Source organism: Thunnus thynnus, chromosome 8 (assembly GCF_963924715.1).
Source record: "Thunnus thynnus chromosome 8, fThuThy2.1, whole genome shotgun sequence".
Taxonomy (NCBI): Eukaryota; Metazoa; Chordata; class Actinopteri; order Scombriformes; family Scombridae; genus Thunnus; species Thunnus thynnus.
The window spans coordinates 9004322-9032168 of record NC_089524.1 but is presented as its reverse complement, the minus strand read 5'-3'; the positions used below and the strand labels follow the sequence as shown (position 1 = coordinate 9032168).

The 27847-nt window shown below is 38.7% G+C and overlaps 1 protein-coding gene across 1 annotated transcript; it reads right to left on the bottom strand.

Moving 5' to 3' along the window:
- Window positions 1-410: 410 nt before the first annotated feature.
- Window positions 411-27225, bottom strand: LOC137187467 (scavenger receptor cysteine-rich type 1 protein M130-like). Its single transcript, XM_067596364.1, has 19 exons — window positions 26831-27225; window positions 23509-23541; window positions 22886-23035; window positions 21410-21529; window positions 19111-19278; window positions 17109-17249; window positions 14919-15227; window positions 14543-14824; window positions 11901-12206; window positions 11768-11806; window positions 10505-10765; window positions 7871-8176; window positions 7738-7776; window positions 6387-6632; window positions 5071-5376; window positions 4700-4981; window positions 2609-2938; window positions 1999-2078; window positions 411-1879 (listed from the first exon to the last, which is right to left on the bottom strand). Exons 1-19 carry the CDS (start codon window positions 26886-26888, stop codon window positions 1730-1732), a joined length of 3606 nt encoding a protein of 1201 aa, XP_067452465.1. The 5' UTR covers window positions 26889-27225; the 3' UTR covers window positions 411-1729.
- Window positions 27226-27847: the final 622 nt, after the last annotated feature.

The window sequence follows — 27847 nt, the reverse complement described above, 5'->3', positions numbered from 1 at the left end:
AGAAACTGACCTACCCCTTGACTGGAAATCTGTCGTGATTGGACGCTGCAGCTAATCAGGCTGATCTGATACTACATCACTGCAGATTTTATTTGTTTTGTGATTTCTAGTCCAGTCAAATCGCTTTTTTTGCATTCACTGAAGGTCTTTACTAGATTGTGTCCTTATGAGTGCAGTGCAAAATATTGTTTTGTGTGATTTTTGTTACTCTTGTTTTCATTTATTGTCACAAATAAATAATACTTGTGTTATTTAATTTTCAGTGTAGAGAGTGAGAGGTCTGCTAAATTGACAAGAATATCATGAAAATCCTAATTTTTTTTGGGTGTCTTACTTTCAAATGAAACCGGCAAAGTGTAACAGTGTTATTGATACATTATAAACTCATTTATTTGCATGAAACTGTCACATACAATAAATGAGGGCTGAGTGAACATTCAGCAGAAAGACGTGCTTTCAAGTTTAGTTTTTTATTTTTTTTATTTATTTTTTTTTGCACAATTTTAAAACAAATATACAAAAATGACAAAGAACAAATAATATACAGTGCAGGGAGAGGCAGAAAACCCAGCTTATTTGAAGCCTCCCCCCAAAAAAGTTAAAATTTCACAATGTTACAGAAAATATTATGACTACATAAAAGTGATGGCAAACTAATATACATATATATAAATACAATAATAAAAACAAAATAAAAATTCTGTAAAACATCACATTTTTTCTTGAAAACAGCATAACAAAGCATTAGCAAAACTGAAATTTGATTTCACTTGATAACTTTTTCTTTTATTCAGTTTCTTTCACTCAAAAAGCAAATATTTTGAAAAGAGCAATAACACATTTCAGCTGAATAAGTAATATATAACAGGGGTTTTCAACTGTGGGCCTCCCCTCAGACAAAAAAAGTGGGAAAATGGGAAAAAGGCACCCACTCAGTTTACTTGCTTAGTTTCACTCAATTCCTGGATACCTATGGGATCGTGATTATGTTATTTGATCCCATAGACACTCAACAATTGAGCCAAGATAGCCTGATATTGCTGTTTGACATACTTCAGACTATACAAAATACATAAAAATGGTCTGAAGGCATTTATTTGTTTCTGACTACAAAAGTGGGAAAGACAATAACATTCCCCAAAACTACTGTATCTCTGAACTATCTCTTTAACCAAATCACACACATTTAGGCTATTTTATGTGATCTCCTTTTGATAACTAATGTAATAACTAGTGTAATTTTTTTTTCACTTCCATGCAGTGAGCCTCCCTTGAAACTGGAGCCCCCCGGGGGAGGCCCACCTCCCACTTTAAACATCTCTGGTATATAGTACAGAATGTAAAAGTCAGTGCAGTGAATAAAAAAGATATAAACTCTATCAAACAACTGGGTGGATTTTTAAATGATTTCTTGACTCAACATTTATCCAGATGAGACCATAAGACTCCAAACTCCAGACTCTGGATTCACGAAAATCTTTAGGTAAAAAAAAATTACAGCTGTTCACCTGAGAGAGGTTAATGATGACAAAATATAACTATATACAGATAATTATGTTACAAATGGTCCAATCAGATCTCCTCTCTGCTCTTCTTTTAGTGGTCTTAAGAAAGGTCTCACTACTTCACTACTATTTTGGCAGTGAGTGACATCATTCCTCGCCATACTGTGCCGCAAAAACCTGACTCAGACTGAGAGGAGAGATGAAACCAAAGATGATTTTCTTCATCAGTGGGTTTGTGTGGCCCCTTGGGGGTCCAACTCTGCTCCCTGGGCTCTTTCCTCTTCAACTGGCTCTCCTGCAGCTCTGGGAACACCAAGGTTATAAGAATCCAGCTCAATGTTCTCCTGTGGGCCCGACTTCTGCCCCCTGTTGGCCTGGAGAGACATGACAACACAAATCGAAGTCACTGCTCATTCCTCTCTTCAGTTCAATATGAACAGGCTGAGTGCTTCATTTCAACCAGTCCTCTATACAACAAACATGTGCTCAGTACCTTGAAGATGAAAAAGATGGCAGTGACCAAAGGCAGAGTCACTAGCAGGACAACCAGTCTGATTATGTGGTCTGTTGGATCTGACGAGACACATTTAGTCATCACATTAGATCACATGACATGATGAGTACAACAGCTCCCATTAAACAGAAACTTTAGTGATGTTAAATCTCCTAAAATCACTGAAGTCTGAAGCAGCTTGTTGATTCAGCTCTTGGAGTTCATCTTATCCCCTCTGTATGCTGATGATGTTGGACAAAAGCAACTAATGTGTTTACAGCTGGTTTGAAAGAGTAAACTGAAATCTGCTGATTCTCTCCTTAAACTCCTGTCTGTTTGAAATGATTCAACTGATTGTTAACAATCAAGATCTTTACATGCAGTTAAATCAAATGTGATCCTGGTGAAGCTCTGAGCTCTCCTGATGACATAAAGCTCTTCATGTAAAGTGCTGTTTATTATCATTATAATGGTTATCTGGCTTCACTGACTGGTTTGCTGCCTTTTACTTTTCACCTGATGACTTTTTTTTATTATGTTTTGCAAACATGTAAAGAAAGTCAGTGTGACGTCTTAGTTCAACTGAGCTTCATACTCTGCTTCAGCTTACCTTGGACAGTGAGAAAGAGTACACGGCTCTCAGAGGAGAAGTTATGAGAAAAAACATAGATGTTATAAATACAGCTGTAGTTTCCTTGGTGGGTGGGGTCTGCAGCAGTAAACAGGAAGTCAGCAAAGTGATTGACAGCTGGCTGGGTGTAGTTGTGTGTCGTGTCGGAGGAGGTGAAGGTGAGCTGGAAGGATCCTCCTGGGTACTGAGGTTGGATGGAGCAGCTTATGGTGAAGTTGGAACCCTGGTGCACCCAAAACCCCTGCTGCTTGGCGTCAGAGACCCCACCCATGGTAGAAGACAGAGAGATGATTGGCTGAACCAGGAGATCTGCAAACACAGAGAGATGATTGGCTGAGCCAGCAGGTATGTAAACACAGAAAGATGATGAATACTTTGTCTTCTGTGAGAAGCTGGATGTTGTTGTTTTTTTCAAATAAATGAACATTGATCACTGAGAGGTGATCGCACAACACAGAGAACTCCTACATTCATGTGTAATACAGGGGAGTCAGAGAACAGAGGAAATAGATTAAGATCCTCAACTGCTTTCGGATCGGACAGAAAACAGCTGCATTTTTATTCATCTGAGATGATCAACATGTTAATAAGACATTCATACAACACTGCATGCACAATAGTTTCCAACAGAAACAAATACTGAACATAACACTAACATATCATCAGTTTTTAAGTTGACATATTGAACTTGTTAGCAAACAGTTGCTTATTTGTTTAAGCAGCAACCAACAATTATTCATTTGTAATTTGGCTGTTGCTTGTAAGGTGGATGTGACCGAGCTGGCTGAGGAGAACTGCAGAGTGTGTTAGTGAACCACAGCAGGATGCTTAAAGATGCAGATTGTCTCAGTATGAAGCAATGAGCCTCCGGGAACAAGCTAACCTCTCTACCCTTTAGGATGCCATCATCCTGGATAAGTTTACAGTTCAGTGCAATAGAAACCACCAACTATCACTGTGACAGATGAAGAAAAATACAGTGGAAACCGCTTATAGTGATCACGTCAGTCCGGGTCAAATTGATCACTATGAGTGGATATTATAACTGATTTTTTTTTTCTTAATTTCTCATGCAGATTACCGTCTAATTGACATTTGTATATTTCTTACATGAATATAAAGTAATGAAACCAGCAGCGTTGCTATTTATTGAATTTTATTGACTGTTTCATAATACAGAACAGCTGTTTCAAACACTTGTTGTTTTGCTGCTATATCTCGTTGGCTAATTTTTGGCAGTTTGTCATAAGCTTCAAGGAGACTACGTTTTTCATTGAGAGAAAATGACTTTTCCTTTTTTTTTCCCATCACAATTTCACAGCTCCATTCTCCCAGCCCGAAGCAGACAGGTTGTGTGTTGTGCGTTTAGGCTGCGGGGGTGGGGGCCACAGGGGCAGCACAGCGAGAAAGTTGAACCAGAATCAACTTTTTGAGAAACGCCACCCATAACGCTGTACAACCCTGCCATGAGGGAAGACAAAAACATTACTAGAAAGAGGGGAGGACATTTCTCTTCATTTCGTAACGTTAAAAGTATAGTTAGGCTTTGCTGTCGGCTTCCCAACTCATTTTAAAAAAGACGAGAGAGAGAGAGAAGTAGTGGTCAAACGAGCTAGAGAGTGGATGAGGAGAGCGAGCAGTGGTGGCGAGAAAGCCGGTGAATGAGAGGAAGAAAACGTTATTTTCTGATTGTTTCACAGCAGTTACAAATAAACACACACACACACGCACCTCCGCACAAACCTGCAGAGGTGCACCGCAACGCTTGATAATGGTGCCGCAGCCACTTAATACACATCATACTGTACTATGGGAGTATGGTAAAAAGAAAATACAAGTACCGTAGTTTCAATTTTTTTCCCCATATGTTTTCATGTATGACAAGACCCAAAATGAACACTGTAAGCGGACTACTTGATTATTATAAGCAAATTATTTAAACAGCATTTGTAAAGGAATGATTCTGTCCTGAGCTTTTTGATCCATATAAGTGGTTGACTACTTTAACTGTGATCACTTAAGCAGTTTCCACTGTATTACTGTCATAGATGATGTCACTGATGGACTTACCTGAGCAGGTGAGCTCCATGATGGAGGAAGCAAACGCTAATGTTGCACAGTCCCTCAGTGCAGATCCAGACTGAACACACTCAGGTTCGATCAGCCAAATATATCTGCCTGAGGTATTATTTCTACTTCCTGTTGAAACAGCAGAGCCACAGTCTAGAGCTCTACAGGCTAGAGTTGCTTCCTTCAGGGTCCATTGATCACTGCTCACTGGTCTCCACACTACTTGTTTCACCTCCAGTGTACCTGCACAGCGACTGGCTCCTCCCATCAACCTGACAGGCTCTGAACAGAAACAAGAGAGTCATCAGTAAAAGAACAAAGTGAGTTTCATTAGAACAGAAATTAAATCAAAGCTGCAGCTCCTCTTCTACCTGAGCAAGTGAGTCTAACAGCTTTGCTAGGTGAACAGGTCCTTCTAGCTGAGTCTGATATTCCACAGTCCAGGAGAGATGACTCATGGCCTCTACACTGGAACTCTTTGGTCCACATTGGAGCCTCCGCTTCTTCATAGAGCACCCCCTGGAGGACTGAAGGAGTCCCACAGTTGAGTTCCCGACAGACAACCTCTGCATCCCACTGGTCAAAGTCAGCTTCACACACTGAGAACCACGACTGCTCAGACTTCACCTCCAGTCTGCCTGAACACAGACTAGTCCCACTCACCAGCCTGACAGATTCTGGAGAGAGAGAGGATTTACAATTCAGTGCTGATCTTTATTTACCACCTTATATACTATAAAAAACATAATACACTTATTTGCAAACAGAAATATAACAAATCTCAGGAGGTCCCCTCCTGGAGCCCAGACGGGGAGTCTCTGGTGGCCGGCTTTGTCCCATGGAGCCTGTTAAGGCACAGACTGAAGACCCTACATGAAGTGTACCCCCCACCCACAGGGATGATGGAATATTATATCATGTAAAATGGTGTGCTTGAAAACAGGGTCTTGTACCTGTAATCTTAGTTTTGTAACCTTTAAGGTTTCTTACTGCAACCCTGTTTTTTAAGTCTGAGCATCCAGTTACAAGCTTGCAAGCACACTTTCACACACTGTGAAGCAACAAAAACTCGCACACAGACGTTTGACAGGTTTACTGCATGATAATGTCAAGTAAAATGGTTTTGCACACTGAGTGGTGAATTCACAAAAGGATTGCACAGCTTTTGCAGCAGCTAAACCTGGGCAATTTACTAATTTACAAAGATCAGCGATAACAGCCACACGCAGTTAGAGTGAAATTATTAGCGGGGGGGGGGGGCTCTGTGTGTGTGTGTGTTCCTCTGCTAATTAAAGATACGCAATTTGAGGCTTTTGTCCTCTCAGCAGTTTTCATTGTGGACCAATCTGTTGTATATGTATGTGCAATATTTGATTTCCAATCATTTTTAAATCATTGTGGTTCTGATAAACTGTTCATATTGAATAAATATTGACTATGTATTTTTTTGAGACTGTGGAATGTGTATGATTTTTGTGTATGCATGATCTAAGGCAGTTCTAAATTTGTTCGCAGACTAAGAACAAATTAAGGTAAGAACATATTGATGAATCCTGGAGTTGTGCTTAAAACGTTTGCACGCAAGGTTTAAGCACAGATTTGTGTGTACACACTGTCTGTAAATGAGGCCCAATGTCTGGAGTTCATATGCAAAAATGGCTATAGATGATGTCACTGATGGACTTACCTGAGCATGTGATCTCCACGATGGAGAACGAAAACGACGATAATGATGCACAGTCACTCAGTCCAGATGCAGACTCAACACATTCAGGTGGGATGAGCCATTCAGATATTCCTGAGGGCTCCGTTCTCCCTCCCGTTGTAACAGCAGAGCCACAATTCAGAGCTCTGCAGACTACAGCTGCTCTCTTCAGGGTCCAGAGGAGCTCACTCACTGGTCTCCACTCTACTTTTTTCACTTCCAGTGTACCTGTATATAGAGGGTTTTAAGGGCCAAATATATATATATATATATATATATAGATGTGTGTGTGTGTGTGTGTGTGTGTGTGTATGTATATATATTTATAATGCTCAATTGTCACCATAAATAAATAAATCACAAATTAAATGAGACATTAAATACATGAATGTTAAATTTATGTGTGTATTTATTTATTAATTTATGAATATTTTTATATTTACATATTTGTATATTTATTTATGTATTAATTTATTCACACATTTATTTATCTATTTATAATTTTATTTATTTATTTATTTATTCATATACTTTCATTTATCCATAGTGTAACTTGCTGCAGCTAAATAAATAAATGTGTCAACTTCACCCATCAAAAGTCAGGGGTGGAGTCTAACCTGCGATTGGTGGTTGAACTTGAATTTACTGCTTTTGCCTAATTCAAGACTGCAGCACCCAGTACGGTTCTTAATGAAGTCTTTCATGCTACAATGGTAGATATGTTGGCTGTAGCTAAACAGATGGAGGCAAATGCCAATTGCTATGCTTTTTTTGATCAGATTGAGGGCCTCACTGAACAAATTGGAATGATATCGGCCCTGACTGACACAGAAAGGAATGAAGCTATATTCACAATCGCAGATTTTGCTGGGTCTGTAATACTGCTCATTCACCAATCAGAGGATTTAACCTGCCCCCTGACTTTTGATGGATGAGACAGATTTTATTATTTTACTGCAGCAAGTAACACTATGGATAAATAAAAGTATATATGAATAAATGAATAAAATTATAAATAAATAAATAAATGTGTGAATAAATTAATAGGTAAATAAATTAAGTAATATACAAATGAATATATATATATATACATACATATATATATATAATGTGTAAATATATAAATAAATGAATAAATAAATACACAAATACATTTAATGTTTATATATTTAATGTCTCATTTAATTTATGATTTTTTATTTTTGGTGACAAGCATTAAATTAAATAATTATTCATTTATAAATTTGTTTCAGCATTAAATTAAATAATTATTTATGTATTCATTCATTTAAGCATTTAATTATATAATTTCACCCCTTAAAACTTTCCATACCTGCACAGCTACTGGCTCCTCCCACCAACCTGACAGGCTCTGAACAGAAACAAGAAAGTCATCAGTAAAAGAATAAAGTGAGTTTCATTAGAGCAGAAATGAGGCCAGATCAAAGCTGCAGCTCCTCTTCTACCTGAGCAGGTGAGTCCAACAGCTTTGCCAGATGAGCAGGTGCTTCTAGCTGAATCTGATCTTCCACAGTTCAGGAGAGATGACTCATGGCCTCTACACTGGAACTCTTTGGTCCACATTGGAGCCTCCACCTCCTCATAGAGCACCCCCTGGAGGACTGAAGGAGTCCCACAGCCAAGCTCCCTACAGACCACCTTTGCATCCTGCTGGTCAAAGTCAGCTTCACACACTGAGAACCACGACTGCTCAGACTTCACCTCCAGTCTGCCTGAACACAGACTAGTCCCATTCACCAGCCTGACAGGGTCTGGAGAGAGAGAGGATTTACAATTCAGTACTGATCTTTATTTACCACCTTATATACTATAACAAACATAATACATTTATTTGCAAACAGAAATATAACAGATCTCAGGAGGTCCCCTCCTGGAGCCCAGACGGGGAGTCTCTGGTGGCCGGCCTTGGCCCATGGAGCCTGGTAAGGCACAGACTGAAGAAGCAACATGGAGTGAACCCGTGGACCCACAATCCACAGGGATGATGGAATATTATATGAAAATGGTGTGCTTGAAAACAGGGTTTTGTACCTGTAATCTTAGTTTTGTAACCTTTAAGGTTTCTGCCTGCCTGTTTTTTTTGAGCGTCCAGTTACAAGCTTACAAGCTCACTTTCACACACTGTGAAGCAACAAAAACTCACACAAAGACTTTTTTTTACTGCATGATAATGTCGGGTAAAATGCTTTTTCTATAAAATAAAAATGTCCTGAAAAGCTCTGGTGGAGCACAGGATTCATCCGTATAAACCTGGAATCTGATCCAAACTGATCCAGTGTTAATGATATTTACCACTGCTGTGCCGCGCGCGTAAATGCGTTCGGCCTCTTTCTCAGTTTGGAGACACAGTTAAGCTTTCAGCTGCCGTGTGATGCTGCAGGTGTCTAATAAACTCAAAAAGAATCTGACACAGCCAGCTGTGGGCAACAAATGGAACATCAGTACTAATGTTTCTGCGAAATCCCGGAAACATTTAGTGACACCTGAACAACATTATTGTAAGAGTCAGACAATCGAACACGTTTCAGACCTGCCTGAATCACATTACTAGGTGTATTTTGATGGACATTTCAGTAGATTATGTTACAGATGTGTAATACTAGAGACGTAACAGAAGCAAAATACATGAGAGTTGGTTTGTGATTGTGGATAGCTCAGTGTGTGCACACCTCTGTTAATTAAATACACACAATTTGAGGCTTTTTTTGCTCTTTGTATTTTTCATTGTGGACCAATCTGTGTGCTTAAATGTGGAGAAAGGCCTGAAACACTGGAAACAAGGGCAAAATGCACTCAGCTACAAAACTTTATGGGCGTTTGCACTGTCATATCATTCATCATATCAAAATATCTTTTGTGAAGAGGACCTTGAGACGAGACAAATAGCGGTTGCAAATGATGCGCGATTCATGGTGCTCTCAGCAATCACAATCCATTCTTTGCGAATTCACCCCTGAGGTTTCTTAAACAGAAAGAACAGGAAAAAATATAACATATTGACCGCTATAAAGCTGCTAGCTACGAGATCTAGACTGACAACAGACTTCACACTGATGGCTTCACAGAACCATTGAAGACTTTAAAAGTTTTCAGTCAGCTTCAACGAGCCCCCAAATTATGTTATGACCCTCAGCAGCTCGTTCTGCAGAAGGCCCAACATAATCAAAGAGTCAGGAGGATTCAAAATAATCAAACCAATTTATTAACAAAACCAACAACTACTAACAAAAGCTGATGGGCTGGCCAAAAAGAACAAAAAAGGAGGGAAGATACCCAGACCAACCCACAAAAGGTCATAGGATCTGGGCTCTCCCCTCTAACCTAATTCCACATGAAAACTAATCCTAACAGAAATGAAGCCACAAAAACAGGACTACCAGACCCACTAAACAAACCAAAGACTAACAAAGGCAAAAGCTAAAGCATAGCAAAACAAACACATGAACAAACAGTTGCTGCCAAGGCTGGGAAGTGGAGAAGAGAGTGCGAGCCACATTCCTGCCCCCTTTATAGGTCCAGTGTGAGGAACACTGAACAGGCTGCTGCAGGCTGCTGGTTAACCAGCTACATATATCATGGACAAATATGATGGGGGAAATTAATCAGTGTCACATTCCAATTTGGAAATTATGATATATAAGCTATTGTCATCTAAAAGTGGAAACAGGACAATTTTAATATATTAATAATTTCATTATAGTTATGATGATGATTTATGGATTACAATGTCTTAGCTATTAATTGCATTATTAGTAAATAAATTGTTTATTATCAGCAATTTCATACTTTTCAGTGTTGTATATTTAGGCCCAATCATTTTTTAAATAACTGTGGTTCCAATAAACTGTTTGTGAAATGTTTATTATTTGTGTGTAATGCAGTAAGGCGGTTCTAAATTTGTTTGCAGAGTAAGAACAAATTCAGGTAAGAACATATTGATGAATCCCAGATTTGTGCTTAAAGCGTTCGTATGCAAGGTTTAAGCACAGATTTGTGTGTACGCACTGTTTGTGAATGAGGCCCAGTGTCCGGAGTTCATATGTGAAAATGGATATAGATGATGTCACTGATGGACTTACCTGAGCATGTGATCTCCACGACGGAGGAAAATGATGCTAATAATGTACAATCTCTCAGTGCAGATCCAGACTCAACACAGTTAGGAATGATGATAAATGCAGATCTGTCTGAGAGCTCCTTTCTCCCTCCTACTGAAACAGCAGGGCCACAGTTCAAAGCTCTGCAGACTACAGCTGCTTCCTTCAGGGTCCAGAAGTACTCACTCACTGGTTTCCACTCTACTCCACTATTCTCCACTATTTGTTTCAACTCCAGTGTACCTGCATGGAGAGGGTTTTAAGGTCCAAAACTAAATATATAAATACATAAATAATTATATAATTAAATGCTTGAATAAATGTATAATTATATAACACTTAAATAAATGAATAAATGTATAATTATATAATTTAATGCTTAATATATGTGTGTGTGTGTGTGTGTGTGTGTGTATATGTATATATATGTATATACACATTCACATATTTATTCATTTGTTTATATTAATTTATGTACATATTAATTTATTCACACATTTATTTATCTATTTACAATTTTATTATTCAGTGATATACTTTCATTTAGCCATAGTGTAACTTGCTGCAGCTAAATAAATAAATGTGTCACCTTCATCCATCAAAAGTCAGGGGGCAGACTCTGCCCTGCGATTGGTGATTGAACTTGAATTTACTGCTTTTCAGACTGCAGCACCCAGTGCAGATCTTAATAAAAATCTTCATGCTACAATGGTAGATTTGTTAACTGTTGCTAAACAGATGGAGGCAAATGCCAATTCCTATGCTTTTTTTGATCAGATTGAGGGCTTCGCTGAACAAATTGGAATGATATCGACCCCGACCTGGCCTCTTTAATACTGTTCATTCACCAATCAGAGGCTTTAACCTGCTCCCTGACTTTTGATGGATGAATGTGACAAATTTATTTATTTTGCTGCAGCAACTTACACAACGGATAAATAAAAGTATATATAAATAAATGAATAAAATTATATATAGATAGATAAATGTGTGAATAAATTAATTAGTAAATATATTAATTAATATATAAATAAATAGATAAATTTAACATTCATATATTTAATGTTAATTTGTGATTTATTTATTTATGGTGACAATTAAGCATTCAATCAAATAATTATTTATTTATTCATTTATTTACTTAAGCATTAAATTATATAAGTATTTATTTATTCGTTTATTTAAGCATTGTATAATTATTTATGTATTTATATATTTAGTTTCGTCCCTTAAAACCCTCCATACCTGCACAACGACTGGCTCTTCCCACCAATCTGAAAGGCTCTGAACAGAAACAAGAGAGTCATCAGTAAAAGAATAAAGTGAGTTTCATTAGAGCAGAAATTAAGCAAAATCAAAGCTGCAGCTCCTCTTCTACCTGAGCAGGTGAGTCCAACAGCTTTGCCAGGTGAGCAGGTCCTTCTAGCTGAGTCTGATCTTCCACAGTCCAGGAGAGATGACTCATGGCCCCCACACTGGAACTCTTTGGCCCACATTGGACCCTTCACTTCTACATACAGGGGCCCCTGGAGGACTGAAGGAGCCCCACAGCCAAGCTCCCGACAGACAACCTCTGCATCCTGCTGGTCAAAGTCAGCTTCACACACTGAGAACCACGACTGCTCAGACTTCACCTCCAGTCTGCCTGAACACAGACTAGTCCCACTCACCAGCCTGACAGATTCTGGAGAGAGAGAGGATTTACAATTCAGTACTGATCTTTATTTACCACCTTATATACTATAACAAACATAATACATCTCTTTGTAAACAGAAATGTAACAAATTTCAGGAAGTCCCCTCCTGGAGTCTGGCCGGCGAGTCTCTGGTGGCCGGCCTTGGCCCATGGAGCCTGGTCAGGCACCGACTGAATACGCAACATGGAGCGGACCCGTGGACCCACAACCCACAGGGATGATGGAATATTAGATCATGTAAAACACAGTGCTTGAAAACAGGGTTTTGTACCTGCAATCTTAGTTTTGTAACCTTTAAGGTTTCTTCCTGCCTGTTTTTTCTGAGCGTCCAGTTACAAGCTTGCAAGCTCACTTTCACACACTGTGAAGCAACAAACACAGACTTTTGACAGGTTTACTGCGTGATAAAGTCGAGTAAAATGGTTTTGTATCCTGAGTGGTGAATTCACAAAAGGATTGCGTGGCTAAACCTGGGCAAATGAAACAAAAAAATAAATAAAAGTGTAATTCACAAAGCACCCACAAAGGGTGAAATGTACTCCCAACTGCACTGCCAAGCAAATAGCATCTCAGTGCTTCTTTGCTGCACATATTTAAATTGTGTAATATGCATATATTAGGTGCAAAATTGGACCCTTTCTATGCAAATTAACCTGATTGCATAAACAGTCCGATTCACAAAGACCAGCGCTAACATCCACACACAGTTAGAGTGAAATTATTAGTGTCTGCAGAGAGTTGGTGGTAACTGAAACGCACTCACTTACTCCTCTCTCTCTGTATAACAGCTGACCTGTGTAGATGTGTAGCAGAACACAAAAGATTAATTACCGTCAGATGCAGACCCATGCGGTGTTAATGAAGTTACCACTGCTGTAAATACGCACAGCCTCTTTCTCTGTTTGGAGACACATTTACCCTTTCAGCTGTTGTGTGATGCTGCAGGTGTTTAATAAACTCAAAAGAAAGAATCTGACACAGCTAGCTGTGGGCAACAAACAGAACATCAGTACTAATATTTCTGTGAAATCCAAGATGCATACAGTGACACCTGAACAACATTACTGCTGCATTTTTGTCATTAACCTCTCTATTTTATCTGTAAGTTCTCTGTGTTGCTCCACTTTGTTCAGGTTGACCTCCCATTCAGACCCATCTTATCCCAACAAATGAATATCTTGATCATTCATACCATTTACCCTGAAGCTTATCGTATTCTGTTGTGTCTTCTATTCAAATAGCACTATGCTTCATATTCAGCCTTTCCACACTCCTGACACTGTAAATTGGTTTGAGGGTTGTGTAACATCACCTCTCTGGTGGGGAAGGAGCTGGAGCCGGTGCAGAAGGAGAAACGGCACCAACTGGATTTAGTTGGGTTCATGTCTATACACAGCACCAAGTCTGGAATCAAACTCCTGGAGAGGGGCTGGACTTTCTTCTTTTCTGGAGTTGCTCAGGGTAATAGGTGTGAGGTGAGGGTGGGGATACTCATGAGCTGTGTTGGAGTCATCCCCGCAGAGCAAGAGGGTCACCTCTTTGTGAGGACGTGCCACAGGAAGAATGACTCTGACTTCTTGTTTGTGCCTTTCCACCAAAAGGAAGTTCATAAAGCAGCTATGTTTTTTTCTCCTATTGTACTGGAGTTACCTACTGTTGCTGGCCAGAAGAGTGCAGTCTGTTCCAGGAGTTGGACAGTCTGGGATTTAGACTGTTTGATTGAAAGTTAACCGTGAGGAAAATGGAGATGTGGATGATTCTACCTCTGTAGAACATGCGGACTACAAACAGCAGACTCTCTGACATGCTAACTTGTTTTAATTTGTGATGTAATTGTTCCTTGTAAGGTGGATGTGCCTGAGCTGGCTCGGGAGAACTGCAGGGTGTGTGAGAGAACCGCAGCAGGTTGCTTCAAGGTGCAGATTGTCTCAGTTTGAAGAAATGATCCTCCAGGAACAAGCTAACTTCTCTACCCTTTAGCATACTGTTGTCCTGGATAAGTTTACAGTTAAGTCCAATGGAAACCACCAACTATCACTGTGACAGAGGAAGGAAAATATTACTGTCATAAGCCACTTTCACACATGCACTGCAACCCTGAAATTTTCCGGACATTACCCGGAGGAGCTGTATGTGTGAATGCAAATGTCCGAATAAGTCGGACAAGACATTAAACAGACTTTACCCTGCCAGCTCCCTAGTACAAAGTCCATGTAATATCTGATTAGGCCCATGTGTGAATACAGCAGTGAAACCACCGACCATCACTGTATCAGAGGAAGGAAAATATTACTGTCATAGATGATGTCAATAATGGACTTACCTGAGCAGGTGAGTTCCACGATGGAAGAAGACAGCGATGATGTTGCACAGTCCCACAGTGCAGATCCAGAATGAGCACACTCACTACTGATGATCCATACAGATCTGTCTGAGAGCTCTTTTCTATTTCCCACTGAAACAGCAGAGCCACAGTCGAGAGCTGTACAGGCTACAGTTGCATCCTTCAAGATCGAGAAAGAGGCGCTCACTGGTCTCCACTCTCCCTGTTTCACCTCCAGTGTACCTGCACAGCGCCTGGCTCCTCCCACCAACCTAACATGCACTGAGGAGAAACAAGAAAGTCATCAGTAAAAGAATAAAGTGAGTTTCATTTGAACAGAAATGAAACCAAATCAAAGCTGCAGCTCCACTTCTACCTAAGCAAGTGAGTCCAACAGCTTTGCCGGATGAGCAGGTGCTTCTAACTGAGTCTGATCTTCCACAGTGCAGGAGAGATGACTCATGGCCTCCACACCGCAACTCTTTGGTCCACATTGGGGCCTCGATCACTTCTTCATAGAGCAGCCCCTGGAGGACTGAAGGAGGCCCACAACCAAGCTCCCTACAGGCCACCTGTGCATCCTGCTGGTCAAAATCAGCTTCACACACTGAGAACCACGACTGCTCAGACTTCACCTCCAGTCTGCCTGAACACAGACTAGTCCCACTCACCAATCTGACAGGGACTGGAGAGAGAGAGAGAGAATGATCATTAGTTTTGGGATTATTTACCTGCAACTACATACCAATAAAGCTTTTTCTGAATTTGAAAGTAACAACTGATAAAGAGAGAGAGCACATTCATACCCTGACTCAAGCATAGGCAGCACTATTAAGAGGCTAGGGGAAACTTAGCTTCCCCAAAATTATCAGAGCAAAAATTTAACTTTCAACAAAATCATGATTTTTTTGGGCAGTACCTACTGGCAAACAGGCTAAGCTTTACCTAAATTTACTGATGGCTATTGTGCACCCTACAATGCATACTGGTAAAGTTAAAATAATGAAAAGGCTTGCGTCAGCAGTTAAGCAGTTGAAAAGAGTGCAACACTGACACATCACTGGTTGATGATGATTTTGTCCTCCTCCTCCTCACGTGACAAAAGAAGAGGAGAGAGCCGTTCAGTCCACACCAACTCCGACCTGTGTTCAGTGTCTCTGTCCACAGAAGCAGCCGTCTGCTCCCGGGGAGCTGAGAGGACAGCAGTTGTACAAACTACCTTCACCAGGCTGACTGGCAGCAAATTCGTGTTTCTTTATTTTTTGTTGCAAATTCGTATCACTGCTGATGAATAGTTTTGATGCAAAATATTTGCAGGTGAGTATTTCGCATATTTGTATATGTGTATTTGTTACATCCCCAGTGTGTAAAGGCCTTTAAAGACGACAGAAAAAAACCCCTGTTAACACATCCATTTTGAACATCTAAAAGAAGAAGAAATTGGGTGCTACCATTTTATTTTCTGGGGGGAAACCCTACATACAATCATTACAAAAGAGAAAACAATTCCCCACTCAACCTACCTTGTATGAATAGAGGTTAGGAAATAATATTGATTGAATTGGATTTAAGAAATTATATTGATTTACGGTGACATTATTAACATCTGCATTTTTTATAGACTAATGGTCACTTATTGTGAAAAAATGTAGCTCGTGTACAGTATACTTGACATATCCATTTAATATGGTGTGCTTGCCTAAGTGCCCACTAGATGGCAGTATTAGAGCACAAATGGCAACCTGTTGAAAATTGAGTAAATTGGGGGAAAAGAAAGAATTTGGTGTTGTTATTTAATGTTAAACATTAATAAACATAATTATTATTAATTTAATAATAATTTAATCTTAAACCCTCAGACAGATCTGTCTTAAACCAGTTGCCTTCCCTCAATAGCTGGTTATGGCTTCATTATTTGTTTTGACTCATTTTGGACAAGGAGACATCTCTTAAAAACTGATAATCTACATCTCAGTAGGACGGGCACAAGTCTACTAGAAATTAGAGGATTAGGGCTAGAAATTCATCTCACACATAAGCGGAGCTCCTAATCCTCTCTGTGTATCTAGCATCTCAGTAGTTAACAACAATAGGCCACATACCTCCCTCCCTCATCAATCTGTCAACAGGAATAATCTTTCCTATGTTCATTGCTGCCTCTGGTGGCTGCTGTTAATCAATCAGGACACATTAGCTTTATTTTTACACAGTGTCAGGTAATTTTTCTCCAAATCCTTTATTTGTATCGACCTCATTGTAACTTTGACTTTTTTCTAATAACACACATTTGACTGTCTCAGGGTGACAATGTCTGACTTGTTATAGATTAATTTTCTGATCTTTTCTATGTTATCGTACCTGAGTCTAACAATATTCTGATTTTCTTGCACAATAGATTAAAAGAGAGTACTAACCAGCAATAAGATAACTCTATATCCAACTGTACAATCCAAAATTTAAGCTTTAAAAACCTGATATCTTAAGATTAATTCTGACACCAGTGAATCAGTGTGGTGCTAACATGCATTGATGTGTGATGATGACAGACTCTTAAGGCACAGCCTACCTGAGGCACTGTTACAGAGGTTGATGGTGAGGTTGTCAACAATGTCCAGAAGGAACGACAAGTCGCTGACACTGTACATGTGAATTTCATGGGGATCTGAGGCGATGGCCCTCAGCTGAGTCTCATTTACATTCTTCACACCTGAGAGAAAAATATAGTGTTAAAACTGTGCTTTAAAAAACTGAAATGAGAAAAGGCAAGTTTATTTGTATAGCACATTTCAACAACAAGGCAATTCAAAGTGCTTTACATAGAGCATAAAAGGCATCTAGACAGAATATAAAAGCAACACAAGGCAATGTAAATAAACATTAAATACAATTAAAAAGTGTGCCAAACAATTTGGTTGGCAAAGTGATAAAATAATGGTTTCCTGTTGCTTCCTGCAACAGTTAATTGAACATCTTTCTATTGCTTCTATCTTTAATAATCTTTTCCTTGAGTCTGCATATCAGTTAGGTAAAAAATTTGCTAAAAGGGAATTGGATATTGCTCCAACAATGCTAAAGGCCAGGTTTTCGAGTGGGCAAAGACAGTTTGGTTTTAGACCAAATCATTCCACCAAAACTGCTACCTTGTACTTAATATAGCAAGTTAAATCTAGGCTTGATGGACGCAAAAACAGCTGAGTTAGCAGCTGCTAAGCTAACTACAATGGAAAGGATCACACAGTGGTTTGATAAATCATGTCTCAATCTGAATGTTTGGAAGACAAAAAGGTATGCTTTTCACTAAAGACATGGTACAACCTCAGAATGCAGTTATTATCATCAAAGGCGAAAGCATTGACATAGTCACTGATTTTAAATATCTCATATCATATTTTAAGAAATACGTTAAGAAATGGTAAAAACCATAAAGTACAATCTGGCAAACTTTATACACATCAGAAATTGTCTCGCCCTGGACGCAGCCAAGAAATTATGCATGCTGTGATCCTTTCCCATATGTTTTATTGTATTACATGTTGACGGCTGGCTGGAGAAACAGCCATAAGACCTCTTGAGTCGTAATATATTATATATTACAACAAATTCTAAAAAGTAGGATACTTAAGAAAGACAACTTATTGAGCTTTGAGAGTTTTAGATTGTATTCTAATCTATATCTTGTTTATAAAATTCTAAATGGTTTGGCCCGTCCACCATTATGTGACTTTGTGCATTTTCGTCCTGTGGACTCTATAAAATTGTCCAGAATATAATAGATTGTATCATACCATATCGTCCCACTGCATTTAGACAGTCAGCATTTTTACTCAGTGGAATGCCCTACCTAGTGATATGAAGAGCTGCAGCTCCTTCAGTACTTTTAAAACCAAATTAAAACATTAACCTAAATCTACTCAGTTCTGTAACCACTGACTTTACATTTTATCCTATGGTCTTCCTATGAACGTAAATATTCTGGTTTTAATTGGACAAGTATTCATTCTAATGAACACGTAACCTTGTAATATCTATCCTGTATTATTTTGTACCCTTTGTACTATGTTTATTCTGTATTATTCTTTATCCCTTGTATTGTTTTTTGACTAGTACTGTGCTTTGATATGTTGTTTTTGTTTAAATGTTTTAATTGTGAAAAGGGACTGCACATGAAAACTAGCTATGAGCTAATTCTAGTACAGTGCATCAAATGGCAACATTTAACGTTTAAGAATTAAACCTTAATCAACAGAGCATGCTGACGATTTCTCATTTTGAATCCCATTAAATAGAAAGCATATGTACTTTGTATCACTGACAAAGCATACCATATTCTTGGCTTGACTTTATTCCTTGTGAGCAGCAATTTGGTTTAATTCATTTCAGCCCACTATTAAAAAATGATTTAATAATGTAAGACATTAACTGATACAAAGGTTTAATGTAGTCATAAGAATCCTACTAGCTAACGTTTTCATTGGGGCAAAGTATCATGTTTAATTCATGTTAATGTCACGTCATTCTTTCATGGTAAAATAATATAGTTTCAGAGTTGCAGAGGGAAAGTCAATCACCAATAGTGTAGACCTCAATGCTGGTGTCTCTCGGGAACTGTGAATCCTGAAATCCCGATATGTCCTTGGCGTCTGTATCAGTAATCAGGATACCAATCTTTTGGGATTCTGCACGCATCCCAAATTCGGGTATAAAGTTGTAATTCAGGACGAAGTTCAGAGTTCTTCCTGTATGAAAATAATAAAGAGTCTTTTCAAGATACAGAGACTTTATTTCATGTGTCCCTTGTTCCAGACATAAAAGTCCCATTACTTTGCTTATAGAACAAAACATCTGGTCCTTTGATAAAAAGTCAAAGCTATAAGCCTGTGTGCTATAGGCTAGAAACCTGATGTATTTCCCATAGATGTGGCCATTGTGGCTCTATGTGTGATGCAAATTTTGCTCTGTCCGGCTCCGTTATAGAGATTTGAGGGATTCACAAAAACATGTTTATCGCACACAATGACAAACAGGGCAAGCTGCTGAGACTCCTTTCCAAATAAACAATCATGAATTGCTTCAAAAGTTCATTTCAGAGTATGAACAAAAGTAATATTAAGCTATGCAAATTGATTTTATAAGTTTATAAGCAATAAGGGCTAGTGTGATACAATTTGTATTGGTGTAGTTATAATCTCATGAACCATATTTAATCACAATGTACGTATAGAGGCACGGTAGAAGAATCATAATCATACACTGGAGAAATTTGAGTGTGTTTGTATTACATGCCACTTTGCTTGGGTCTGCATTAAAGTCTTCACCTTTTAAAAAAAAATACTCTCTGGAGGAGATCAAGAAATAAGGGTGTAAAACTTATAAAAAAAATAATAGGCCAGAGGACAACTTGGCAATAATGGTGTAAAATGATTCCCAATACCTATATAAAAATTGGATATAATCAGGTAGAATTGAATATGCCAGTATATATCCTCAAACAGCTCAAAACCTGTTTTGAAGAGTTTTGACCAACAACGAGTGACGGAGATAAAAGTAACATAATAATTGGTCAAAAATTAGGGAGGGTGGATGATAAGGTGTGACCTAAGCCGACCCAAGGGCATAAAAACAATGCCCCAAAGAAAAAACCTTCGGAGCGATTTGGTTCGTTGTAAAAGTGCTGATTGCTCCCCTTTTTTGCCGGCATTAAAGAACACTTTGCTGCTTGGACCTCTGACTCCCTTTTTATTTTCAAAAGAGAGTTTTTTGCTCTGGTACATTTTTCTGCAACAATTTGATACAACAATATATAGAGAGGGGGAAGTGAGATACAATCACAAGTGGTCACTCAAGACGCATGTGGAGATGCATATTAATGCCAGGTGTAAACAGGGCCAGGTGCACTCGTTGTTTATCATTATTATTGTTGTTGTTGTTGTTGTTGTTGTTGTTGTTGTTGTTGTTATTATTATTATTATTATTTCACACAGATCCTTGTCCTCCTCAGTGCTAACGAGGCTGCCTGCATTAGCATGTGTGCTTTGCTAGCAATTGGTATTTAACAGTAACTATTGGTATTTGACAGTAACTACAAATAACTTTTGTCTTGTAGATAGACCCCTCTGACAGGGCTTTGAAATTGAACTTGCCATTCAAAAGACCTTTTTCTTTATCCATTGCTCCTTGCTAGTTGCCATCCGACTTAATGCTAGAGGACTGAACTACAGGTGAGGTAAGGGATCATCATAGCAGAACCCATGTTAATGCTGTCAAAAAAATTATTGGCATCAAAATAAATTTAATGCGTTATTATTGCGTTAACTTTGAAAGCCCTAGTCTGAATACAGCATAACTTAGCTGGGGAGAGCAGAGTAAACATGACACATAGAGCCACAATGGCCACATTTATGGGAAAAACATTGGGTTCAAATAAACCGGAATTTACCTTTAATATTATAATAGCAACAATAATACAAATTCATCATTGCTCATCTAATCATCATCTAATTTTATCATTTTTTATTCATCTATTTTAAACCTAACATTTCTGGAATCAGTATAAATCAAAATACTTTTTATTAACTTTATCTGAAATTTCTGGTCTGAAGATGTTATTTGTTGGCATATACACAGTTTTCTTGACCTGTCAAGGGAGTGAATTTCATTCACAAATTGCTTAATATGTTCAATATATTCTACACTACAAATACTTGAGGTTAAAATTTTGTGCACAATACAGATCACTAACAGCTTCACTTTCCACCACTGACAGACCTAAATACAAACGGTAAATATATTTGGATCTAATCAGAGCCTCTGTCTCAGTCCCTCACAGTGTAAAGCTTGTGTAGATCAGACAGCATTCTGTTAAATCACCTAAGGTGGAGCGACTTTCTCTCTGTTGCAGGTTGTCTACGGCCTTCAACAGGGATTGTTTGGTCAGGTGGGTGTTCAGGTGCCAGTCAATTGTTAAGTCGGAGTTGTACTGATACAGACCTGCAGAAAACACAGAAATTTGTGAAACTGACACACTGACCTACCTTTGTTTTTACATGATAATGAGAATAAGAATGATGACGAGTATGAGAATAATAAGTATGTAAGAGTAAGTATGAGTAGTATGAGTGTTCTTGAGCAGATACATTGGTTTATTATTATTATTATTTTTGTTTTTTAAATTTTCATTATTATCTCATTGTCATCACCGTTGCCCCAACACTCATCCACACACATCGCACGTCTCATGCATACTCATGCCTGTACTAATATGCATATGCATAAAGGTACCAAGGGACTTAAAGGACCATTCCAGCAGTTCAGTCCAGTAGAACTAAGGCTGGAGATATACCCACTTTTTATCCACATGTGAACTCACGTAGACAACCCGCTGCTTCATGAACGGAATTGTTCACATATGTGATCACAGCAGAAAATGCGACAATGGTGCCATCGACAAGCATATTTGTCACTGTACAGCAGCAATGACACATTATACAGATGCAGATAATTGTGGACTTGGTCTATTAACATCAAAGCTTTCCACCATTGTTGTCGCTGCTGACGTGCCTACTGACCCCTGACCCTGTCACATCCCCATACTACCCCTATCGTTCATGTGCGGATTGCATCTTGCGGACATGTAGCATTAATTTCTGAGGACATGCACAACCAAAGTTCCAAAAAGACACAGGATATGTGAGGGAGTCATCATGTGCACATGAACGTGTAGTTAAAAGCAAGTATATCTCCAGCCTAACACGCTAATAGGCTAATAAGCCTTGAGTCTACTGTGTGACTCTAGTACATGAACGATGGTGAGGCCTGAAGCCCCCAAGCGTCTCTTGGGTATTCTTAAGCAAATGGGCAGCGGTACAGCATGTGTAGGAAGTGTCGAGGGCAGCACGTATGTACAAGAGCTGGTAATAATATCAGCAGCAGCTGAGTCCAGTCAGGTTGAGTCAAGCCTAATATGCAGGCTGATGGTACTGATCGGTCAGCAGTGAGTGCATACACCTACTGCAAAAACCTGTCAGTCAGTCACCATCTGTACTGCTTAAAGCAAGCTAAATGTTGTCACACAAAATTCAAAGGAGTTTTTAATACAGTGTAATGTTGTAATTCCACCATTTTTATTGCTGGAATCTAGTCTGTTAACATATAAAAGCAGAGTAGGTGGGAAAAGGCGAAGGCTTTTGTTAGTGTTGGACTTTAGAGTGTGAATATATAGCTACTTCCCAGAGGCGATGGACATTGTTGGAGGAGTTGGAGCAAGGCAGTGATGCTGGCAACAGGCAGTAGTAGTAATAGTACCAGGAGCAGTTGTGTAAATAGTAGTAGGAGCGAAAATATTACCGATCTGGACTTTGTCAGGGCCGATGTCGAAGATGCTAACTATTTTAGTTATAAAGGACTTAATGTTTCTATAGTCTTCAAGGCCGGTGCTCTCGTAGACCTCGACCAACGGTATGATGTCAGCCTTGTCTGTGCTCTCACACTGAAAACCTGGTGGAAAACAGAGGATTGTGGGATACAATACACAACAGACCAAATATAGAAGCATGACTAAGGCTGTGTCTGAAATCACTATATAGAGCAAAGTGCAGTCTATTTATCCTCCTCCTTTTATTTGAATGTCCAAATTCTGTGTGTGTAAATTTATCCACAATGGAACAAAAAACTATGTAGTGTTCATGGCATGTACACTACTTTCTGCAAAAAAAATCCACAGTGCCATGCATTTTATTTTATAGATATAATAGACACAAAAATTAGCGGTGTGCAAGTCTACTGCTGACAGTAATTTGTGATGATTAGTGAGTGTCCAAAATCTGGATTTTCACTTCTCCATGCTAACATTAGCATATTCTATTAGTTATTGGTTTTGAGGATATTTGGTCATAAACCAAGCCCTCCTGCAGGATCAGAGGCATTCCAGGACCAGATGAGATACAACTACTCCCATTCTCTCTTTTTACCCATTGATTGGTGTTTATCTTCAGCCTGTAGTCCTGGAGAGAAAAATCAGAAAATTAATTATTTATTTTGGCACAGAGCTGTGAACCGAACAACACTATGAGGCTTCCCAGCAGCTCAGAGATCATCTCAGTGAAGGGTCACTGCAAATCAATACAAAGTTGTTCTGAGTGATCACCTTTATCCTATGATGAAACATTTGTATCCTGATGAGAGTGGTCTCCTCCAGGATGACACGAGGGGTCACTGAATGGTTTGATGAAATATGAAAATGATATGAATCATACACTATGGCCTTTGCTGAAGCTCCCTTAGCTTAGCTTAGTTTAGCTTAGCTTAGTTTAGGCTAGATGAGTAGTAGTAGCTCCCATCTCCGCTTTTGACTCAAGTGGAATTCATATGATTTTGTTTTCGTTAAGTTAAATACATAAATGCATTAAAATGTAAATTAATTAAACCTCTTTTAATTTAATTTCACAAATGGTTCATTAAAAGACAGACACAGAGTCAATAAAATATAAACTATAAATACAATAAAGTTAATTTTTCCCAAACAAAGAAAGCAGAAACATGTTTTTGCAGATATTACATATTTCCCTCACGTTCCTGCAGATTGGGTAAAAGCAGACTGCAGTATGAAGTACTCTCAATTATTCGTGGGTGAAAGTAATCCTCGTAAAAAGACAAAAAGTGAAAGAGCAACAAACGCTGTCTCTCTTTGCCTGGTCAATCTGAAACTTTAAAACCTTTTTTCTTGACCTCACTGCTTCTACTTTCTGCTTCTTCTTTGAAGAGCAGCAGATGAGATGAACACATGAAGACAAGTTCCACAGACACTTCATACAGAGTTAAAGGAAAATTATGGTTCATTAAAACTTTTCTCACATGGTTTGTTTTCTGTCTGATCATCTAACTGCTTCTATTTCTGACCTATCAGATACCTGTCTTTTTAGTCACCATGTTCACAGATACTAACTTGTTGAGTACACTGTTGTTATTACTAATACAAATGATGGACAAACCCATGAAAATAAGCCAGAACTATGTTTAAGCACAACAGACCAGTTCATATAGAGTTAATGCAACACAGCAGCTCAGAATGACTTCATTTCCCAGAAATCCTGTGCAGTAACATCACATAACCACTGTGCTATTTAAAGTCCGGATAAAACAATATTTTGAGAGTATCTAACTTCCATATCATAACCAAGCGGCAACCTCCAGGCTGAAAAATGAAGCCAACACAGAAGTGCCTAAAACTGCAGTTCTTTGAATGGCCACTTGAGTCTGGCTCCAAAAGCGAGTCAGTCCACATAGACCCCCATATTAAAATGTCCAACTTTACAGCAGAAATAAACATGTTTACAGCGTGGTACAAAAAAACAGTTTTGCTCTCTATAGCTAATTTCCCTGTTCATGACAACTGTACGGGAGGTGAATTTTTATATAACTCACCTGTTTAAATTTTATTAAGATTTGAAGTTATGCATAATTAAGGGCGTGGCTGCTTTGAGTGACAGGTGGGTGCCGTCATAGGCAACTCCCTACCACAGTGACAATGTTGGTTAGGTAACATAACCATGGTGTAACCCCAGTTTCATAGAGTATAGAGGTAGCCGTAGCCGTAGCCGTTGCTATTTCCAGTGTGTTTTCAGTTCATGAAAGTTTATTGTAACATTTTGGTTGCCTAAAAAAGCCTTTCAAAGTTCAGTGTTTGGTTGTAATAAAAGACCCTCTAAGAAGTCGGATATTCAGTTTTTTCCAGTAAGTACATTTTGTTTTAATAGATTTAAACCTGTTTTTCACTAGCAACAATTAGCATTAGCATTATCATAGTTAACCATAGTCTGTAAATGCACTGTGCTAATCAAGCTAGCAGCTAGCGTTAGGGTCAGCTCTACCCTCTCGTCCAAATATAGTTACTTCTGGCTCCACAAATCCAAGATGGCAATGGTAAAAATGCAAACTCGAGGAGTCCACAAACCAATGGGTGACATCACGGTGGCTATCCATTATTTTTTTCAATCTATGATCGTGACATATTTTCCGAGTGAAACAGGATACACAGGCGGGACATAACATTGGCAGGAATTTGATTTGAACATTGAAAAGTGGGCATGTCATAATGAAACTTAGCTCTGTGCCACCAAAAGTTGAAGATTGATGGATGGATGTCATGATATTTGGTTGGTTCAAGGCTATGTAAGCAAACATTGTATTTTGTATTACAGGAAAACATGATTGGATTTTGATATAAGAATAAACTGATTTTTTTGTATTTTTTGGCATATATTGTTAAATAGATACACAATATAATAATAATAATAATAATTATTATTATTATTATTATTATTATTATTTATTTGTATAGCACCTTTCATACAAAAAAATGCGTAAAAAGTGTTTTAAAACAAAATAATTTACAGGCACCAAGTGCTTCATAATGAATAAAGACATGAAATGAACATAAGAACATGTAGGCCTAATTGTAGATCAGATAGAAATAAAACCCACTCGATTATAATAATAAACATAGGATAAAGTAAAGTGAAAATAGAATACATAGAATACGTACTTCAGTGGTGGTAATTTGAGACTTAATAACCAAAAACTCAGAAAGTATTTCGCCATGTGTACACAATCTATAAATCAGCACCCAGGTCTCTGAAGCCATAAGCATAACGGATGGTACCTCCCTTTGCCCAGTGGACACAGACTCAGACTTGAATAACAAAAATAAGCCCCTCACAGGTTAAACCTCACTGTGGGTGTTGTGTTTGGCGCAACCCAAAGCTGTCCTGGAAAAAAACACCCTTACTGGCGCTGTGGGGATTAAAAAACACACCACAGTCTCTTTTCTCAAACCTACCAACCACTGACCTCAGCACCTATGTATCATATATGATACATAGAAACAAATATGACTGCAGATGTGATCTAAAAGGGTTAGAAGGGCATTTTTCATTTCATCTTGATTTTAAGGATTGACAAAACTCAAGTCCCCATAACGTAAATCATTACATCATCACAGTATCTGACGGCTGCAGTTGGTTCTTACTCTCTAGATTTTACATACAAAACACAACACTGCATTTATGTCATCAAAATTCAACTTAATACAACTTACATGTAAACACAGTCATTAAACTCTGTGGGATGAACCGATGTGAAACCATCAGGACTGAACTGAAGATACTTCACTACTTTTTACTGATAAAGTTTACATTCAGTGAAGTTTTGGATGCAGGATTTTGACTTAGATTCAGTATTTTTACAAAGGGGATTTGTGTCTTTCACACATTCATCATTAAAGCAGAGTCCTACCTGAGCTCCACAGCAACACCAACACCATCAGCAGGTGATCCATGACTAGGTAGACCATCTGTCCAACTATGACGGACTCACCAGCTCTCCTCTGCTAATAACATGTTCTGTTTCCTCTTATCTCCTCTTATCTTCTTCTGCTGCCTGCTTTCTCACAGTGCAGAGTGCAGATGCTTTTCTGCTTGCTCTCATTTCTGCTTACATTTTTCTGCTGATATTCTTCTTTTTCTTCTGCGATACATGAGCAGTGGCTCCTGGACACTTATAAATCACTGGGACTAATATTTTTTTTGTAGATATAGCTATTAGCTATATTTCAACATTTTTATGACCTCCTCAGTACGACATGAGTGAGGCCTACCAGCAGCATAAGCCTGTACTGCAGTTATTGGAAACGTGGCACTTAGGTAAAGCTAATTTGCAGCAAGATGCCTCCCTTCTCCACGGATGACTACCACAAACTTTTACAGAAGATTACAGTGCTGGAAACCAAAATTCACCGGTTAGAAGTGAACGTGGAAGTGAATGAACTATGTGGGAATGATACCACCTTACCATGGACTCAAATAATAATAATAAGATAATAAATCTACAAGTGGTAGCCCTCCCTGGAACTCTCTTGGAGCAAAGCCTAAGAGTAAATAATTTCCTGGGAAATTGGGAGGATGAGTAACAGGCAGAGCCCAGTGCCCTGAGATTTGTGACATGACTGGATGGCCTGCACTATCATCCAGGCAGAGTGCCTCTTCAACCCCTGTTCTTAGTAGGACACAGCCATGGACAGCTGCGAAAGGGAGAACTAACAACAAACCTCCCCAACAACCGAGGGTGCAACTGGAGAACAGATTTGCTCTACTGCTGCAGGACCCTGGATCTCCGTCTGATGACCTGGATAACCTCTCATCTTCACACAGCAGGGTAAGAACTGAGAGTAAATCTGGAAATAAAAGGCTACAGGGAAAGCTAACAACTGGGACTCAAACTCTGATTTTGGGTGACTGTGCTATAAAAGATTTA

Coding starts and splice junctions, on each gene's coding strand:
- LOC137187467 (XM_067596364.1), bottom strand. CDS start 26,888: ATGGTCTACCTAGTCATGGATCACCTGCTGATGGTGTTGGTGTTGCTG. Junction 23,036..23,508: donor AGATAAACACCAATCAATGG/GTAAAAAGAGAG, acceptor GTTTTCCACCAG/GTTTTCAGTGTGAGAGCACA. Junction 2,079..2,608: donor ACTCTTTCTCACTGTCCAAG/GTAAGCTGAAGC, acceptor GTGTCTCGTCAG/ATCCAACAGACCACATAATC.